At 47.5% G+C, this 6,439-nt stretch overlaps 1 protein-coding gene across 1 annotated transcript in view; it reads left to right on the top strand.

Moving 5' to 3' along the window:
* The first annotated feature begins 3,382 nt into the window (after window positions 1-3,382).
* LOC105525647 (ectonucleotide pyrophosphatase/phosphodiesterase family member 7-like) overlaps window positions 3,383-6,439 on the top strand; it is an 11,893-nt gene continuing 8,836 nt past the window's right edge. The window contains exon 1 of the mRNA XM_011961358.1: window positions 3,383-3,947. Within this exon, the coding sequence (XP_011816748.1) occupies window positions 3,522-3,947 (426 nt within the window). The 5' untranslated portion in view covers window positions 3,383-3,521. The remainder of the gene's footprint in view (window positions 3,948-6,439) is intronic.

Genomic DNA, 6,439 nt, shown 5'->3' with positions numbered 1-6,439 from the left:
TCCCCAGCTGACACTGCTGGAGGAGAAGGAGAGGGAAGAGATGTCATCTCCTCCTATGGCAACCTGTGGGATGGCAATGGCCCTTTTCCTGTTGGGTGTAATCTGCTGCCATCTCTTGCTGTCTGCAGCCTGACACAGAAGGGTGAAGGTCACCAGGTTCTACTGACAGGGGTCTTGGTCTCAAGCAGCAACCCTAGGACCGCGGGTCCCTTGCCAGATTCAGCCACATTTCATGACTGTCTGCAACACACCTCATGCTTCTGATGGAAGGAACCCAATGCCCCTTGCTGCAGCCATTTCTGCCAGGACTGGGGTCCCTGATCTCAATTTCCCTCTGCAGTCCCCAACTCTGGGGTCTGCAGACACATTTCAGATCCATCCTTAGTACCTCCCAGGAGGCAGAAGCCAGAGGAAATAATCCTTGACCCAATGCACCTGACCATGCCACCTCACTCCATGCTCTTTCTCCCTCTCCAGGAAAAATAAAGCTTGTTGAATACTTACCGATGTGCCCACATGCATTTGGTCCTCACAACCACTTCATGGGGTAGCATTATCACCCTCAAGTTACAGACGAGGAAACTGAGGAGAGCATTTATATAACATGCATCTAAGTGGTGGACAAAGGATCTAACCAGCGAGTACGGCACCAGAGCACACTTTTTTGTTGTTTAATTAGAGAGATGGTGTCTCTGTCACGCAAACTGGAGTGCAGTGGCCCGATCATAGCTCACTGCAGCCTTCAACTCCTGGGCTCCAGCAATCTTCTCACCTCAGCCTCCCAAGTAGCTGGGACTACAGGCATTCACCACCAACCCAGCCACTTTTTTTTTTAATAAGGAAAAGAGGTTTAATTGGCTTATGGTTCTGTAGGCTGTACAAGCATGGTGCCAGCATCTGCTCACTTTCTAGGGGTGCTTCAGGGAGCTTTTACTCATGGTGAAAAACAAAGCGGGAGTGGTCATGTCACATGGTGAAAGTAGGAGCAAGAGAGAGAAGGGAGGCGCCACACACTCTTAACCAGATCTTGCGAGGACTCACTACTGCAAAACAGCACCAAGAGGATGGTGCTGAACCATTCATGAGAAATCCACCCTGGTGATACAGTCACCTGCCATGAGGCCCCCAACTTTAACGTGAGTGATTACATTTCCATGGGAGATCTGGGCAGCTAAGTTTTAAAAAACATTTTTATAGGGATAGGGTCTGGTTCCAAACTCCTGACTTCAAGTGATCCTCCTGCCTCAACCTCTAAAACTGCTGGGATTACGGTCGTGAGCCCCTGTGCCCAGCCCAGAGCATACTTTTAACCACCATATCATTCTGCCTCCAGGTAGGTTAGTCAAGCTCTGTAACTGATCAGATGTCTGTAGAGAGAATGAGACGTCAGTCTCCCCTTCTTCCAAACACCCCCAAATTTTACAAGAGATTTTCTCAGGTCCCTCAGCATTAGGAATGGGGATGAGCAGGGCAGCCTGCTCTTTACAACAACCCAGATGGACAAGGGGATCTCGTTGACATCGGGCCTCTGCTTCACGGTGGTCATCCCATGGTCTCCTGTGATGATGACGTTGAGGTGCTCTGTCAGGCTGTGCTTCTCAGTGGCTCCCACCAGATACCCGATGGTCCTGTCCATTTGCTGAATCATCAACTTCCTGTTCTCTGCCTCAGGCCCAAATAGATATCCCTTTCCAACAACCCAGCAGGTATCTCAAGATCACATCTCATTGGCTCTGACTAGGACATGAGCCCAAAGCTGAGCCAGTTGCTGCCATGGGATGCGGCATCCTCAGTCCTCTGGCCAGGCCAGAGCCACATCCCACCTCTGGATCCTCAAGGGAGTCAGTACATCGTGAACCAGGAGTGGGCTGAAGCTCCAGGGGGAGTTAGAGTAGTGTGACCCAGCCCACCAGGAAGTGAGTGCTCAGCAGGCAAGCATTCATCACCCACTGCACACACCTGGGAAGCCTTGTAGTAGCTTAGTCCTGTCTGGGGGCTAAGAAAAGAGTGCCTGCTGCATGCCAAAATGTGATGCCCAACACTTTATCTTAAAGCTAGCTGGCTTTGCAATCCCAGCTACTTGGGAGGCTGAGGCAGGAGAATCACTTGAATCCAGGAGGCAGAGGTTGCAGTGAGCCAAGATCTCGCCATTGCATTCCAGTCTGGGTGACAAGAGCGAAATTCTATCTCTAAAAGGAAAAAAAAAAGCTAGCCAGCTTAATCCTCACAAATATGCCATCTACTTTTTGTCATTCTACAGGTAGAAACACTGAGACACTAGGAGAGTTTAAAACTCACCACCAGCAGGGTGTGGTGGCTTAATCCCGTAATCCCAGCACTTTGAGAGGCTGAGGCAGGAGAATCACTTGAATACAGGAGTTCAATACCAGCCTGGGTAACATAGCAAGACCTCATCTCTACAAATATTAAAAAAAAAAAAAAAAAATTAGGGCTAGGCACGGTGGCTCACACCTGTAATCCCAGCACTTTGGGAGGCCAAGGCAGGTGGATCACTTCAGCCCAGTAGTTTGAAACCAGCCTGGCCAACACGACAAAACTCTATCTCAACTAAAAATACAAAACTTAGCTGGGCATAGTGGCACGTGTTTATAATCCCAGCTACTTGGGAGGCTGAGGCATGAGAATTGCTTGAACCCAAGAGGCAGAGGTTGCAGTGAGTTGAGATCGTGCCACCACACTCCAGCCTAGGTGACAGAGTGAGACCCTATCTCAAAAAAAAAAAAAAAGTCAGGTATGGTGGCACATGCCTGTGGCCCCAGCTACTCAAGAGGCTGAGGTGGGAGGCTCGTTTAAGCCCAGGAGTTCAAGGGTGCAATGAGCTATGACTGTACCACTGTACCTGTATGTATATATGTATATTTATATATGTGTATATATACATATATATTTATATGTGTGTGTATATACATATATATGTATATATACACACAAAACACACACACACACAGACTCACCACCAACAACTCAGAAATTACCATCTCCCTCTATTCTAAGGAATTATTTTTCATTTTGCCATCTCTGAAGTTGGAATACACCTTAGAACCACTGGAATGTCACGGTCTTGTTGGCAGCATTTTTCTGCTTAGTAGCCCATAAAATAATAGCACATCTTGTAACTAACAGTGTTGTAGATGCTATGAAATGCTGGGGAAGCCCAGAATCTAACTCCACCCTGTCTGACTCCAAAGACCATATATTTTCTACGCCTTTGGACTGGAGCACAGATGTAGACAAGTGGAGCTTTGCTGATTGTGAGAAAGGGATGAGAAAAGGTCCTGATGGAATTTTCTTCTTGCACTTGCAGGGGAAGAAAGCGGCATCGTTCCACTACCCCGGGGGAGGTGCTAAATACAAGGGTGAGGCTGTCCAGCGGTCCCTGGTGGAGCACTACACTCACCCAAACAGTAACGAGACAGAGCAGAGGGAGAAGATACCATCATGAACTGGTTCACCAAGGAAGACTCTGACTTTGTGACTCTGTACTACAGCAGCCAGATAACATGGGACATCGATTTGGGCCAGACGCAGAGAACAGGAAGTTGATGATTCAGCAAATGGACAGGACCATCGGGTACCTGGTGGGAGCCACTGAGAGGCACAGCCTGACAGAGCACCTCAACGTCATCATCACAGGAGACCATGGGATGACCACCGTGAAGCAGAGACCCGATGTCAACAAGATCCCCTTGTCCCTCTACATCAAGTTCAGGGACTTGGTCAAGGTTGATATTGTGGACTATGGTGGCTTTGGGATACCCCTGACCAAACTGGGGCAAGAGGAAGCCCTTCACCAGGCACTGAAGAATGCACACTCTCACCTCCACATCTACAAGGAGGAGGAGTTTCCAGAACACTTCCATCTTGCTAAACACAACCGGGTTCTGCCAATCGTGCTGTATGCCAACTCTGGTTACGGTATCAATGGGGTCAGTTCATTCTAAACGGAATAAAGTCACCTTGGATCTAGGAGACAACCACTAGGGAAGGGTGGTTCTGCAAAAATCAAACATAAGCGCACAGCCGGGCATGGTGGCTCACGCCTATAATCCCAGCACTTTGGGGAGGCCGAGGTAGGTGGATCATCTGAGGTCGGGAATTTGAGACCAGCCCGGCCAACATGGTGAAACCCCATCTCTACTAAATATACAAAAATTACCCGGGTGTGGTAGCACACGTCTGTAGTTCCAGCTACTCTGGAGGCTGAGGCAGGAGAATCACTTGAACCTGGGAGGCGGAGGTTGCAGTCAGCCAAGATCGCGTCACTGCACTCCAGTCTGGGCAACAGAGTGAGACCCTGTCTCAGAAAAATAAAATAAAATAAAATAAAGCAAAACAAAATGAAGTAAGTGCACACACTATGAGTAGCAGCACACAGGGTCCTAAATGTTCCCCACCCCCTGCCCAACCAATGCTGTCCCAAATTACCGTTATACAAGAATAATGACCAATTCAACTTGTCAAGACTGATTTAAAAATAAAAATAAAGCTGGGCATGGTGGCTCACATCTGTAATCTCAGTACTTTGGGAGGCCAAGAGAGGAGGATTGCTTAAGGCCAGGAGTTCGAGACCAGCCCTGGCAACATAAGGAGACCCCCCCCATCTCTACCAAAAAAAGAAAAACAAATAAATAAACAAATAGCCAGAAGTGGGGATGCATGCCTGTAGTCCCAGCTACTCAGGAGGCTGAGGTCGGAGGATCTCTTGAGCCCAGGAGGTCAAGGTTGCAGCAAGCTGTGATTGCACCACTGCACAGCTTGAGCAACAGAGCAAGACCCAGTCTCTAAAAAATAAATAAACAAATAATAAAAAAGAATAAACACCAATTTCATTATTCAAAATTGTGCCTAGCGCTTCACTAAACATTGAATAACAGTTCTTTCATTTTTGCCTTCCCAACAACCCTATAAAATAGATGCTCTTAGTTCCACTATTTTAAAGAAGAAACCAAAATCTAGAGAGAAGTGACTTGAGATTAAAAATGTAAGGTTGGGCTGAGTGCAGTGGCTCACACCTGCAATCCCAGCACTTTAGAAGGCTGAGGTAGGTAGATTGCTTGAGCCCAGGAGTTTGAGACCACGCTGGGCAGCATAGTGAAACCCCATTTCTACAAAAAACGCAAAAAAAATGTAGCTGGGCGTAGTGGCACATGCCTGTGGTCTCAGCAACTCAGGAGGCTGAGGTGGGAGGATTGCTTGAGCCCGGGTGGGGGTTGAGGCTGCAGTGAGCCATGATCACACCACTGTGAGATAGGAGGCAGGACCTGACTCCAGAGGCAGGGCTTCAACACCAGACCAAATTGAGGACTAGCTAAAACAGGGCTGGGGCGGAAGCAGCTTTCCATCAGACATGCCCCCAAGTGTGCCACTTGAGTTTACCATTGCCATGGCAACACCCGGGAGTTACTGTCCCTTTCCATGGTGATGACCCAGTGACTTAAAAGTTACTACCCATTTTCTAGAAATTCCTGCATAAACTGCCCTTTAATCTGCATGCAATTAAAAGTGGGTAGAAATGTGATTGCAAACTCTCTGCCGCTACCCTCTGCCTCCAGGGTAGCCCTGCTCTGCAGGAGCGGTCACAGGGCTCTAATGCTGCCTCCTCAATAAAGCTGTTTTCTTCTACACCTCCGGCTTGCCCTTGAATTCTTTCCTGGGCAAAGCCAAGAACCCTCAGGTGCTATGCTCCACGTCGGGGCTCCCCTGCCCTGTGTCAACTGCACTCTGGCCTGGGTGGCAGAGAGAGACCCTACCTTAAAAAAAAAAAAAGGAATGAAATGTAAGGTTAAGGGCTGCCCCCAAGCCTGCTGACTGATCATTATACACAATATACACAGATCACCAAAAAATTCACCACAAAGGCCCCCCACCACTGGTTCTCATTTGCCCATATCAAAAAATATGCAAGCCTGTTCATACAAAGACACACAGATGCTCGTAGCAAAATCATTCATAATTGTCAAAAGGTGGCAACAAATGCCCATCAACAACAGACGAATGGGCAAGCAGGTCCGCTCTACCCGTGTGACGGAACATTAATCAACCAGAATATGGAGGGAAGGACTGATTCCTGCTACAACCTGGACACACCTTGAGACCATTAGGCTAAGTGAAAGACGCCAGACACCAAAGGACAAATACTAGATGATTCTATTTATATATATATGCCCAGAATATGAAAATCCAAAGAAACAGAAAGTAGATGAGTGGTTGCCAGGAGCCAGGGGTGGGGGTAGTCAGGGGGAAATGAGCGGTGACTGCTGATGGATACAGGATTTCTTTCGGGGTAACGAAAATTTCTAAAATTGGTGGTGGTGATGGCTGCACAACTCTGTGAATATATTAAAAACCACTGAATTATACACTTCATTTATTTATTTATTTATTTATTTATTTATTTATTTATTTATTTATTTATTTA

The sequence above is a fragment of the Colobus angolensis genome, unplaced genomic scaffold (assembly GCF_000951035.1).
Source record: "Colobus angolensis palliatus isolate OR3802 unplaced genomic scaffold, Cang.pa_1.0 Scaffold55, whole genome shotgun sequence".
Taxonomy (NCBI): Eukaryota; Metazoa; Chordata; class Mammalia; order Primates; family Cercopithecidae; genus Colobus; species Colobus angolensis.
This window is presented reverse-complemented; position numbering and strand designations above follow the sequence as displayed.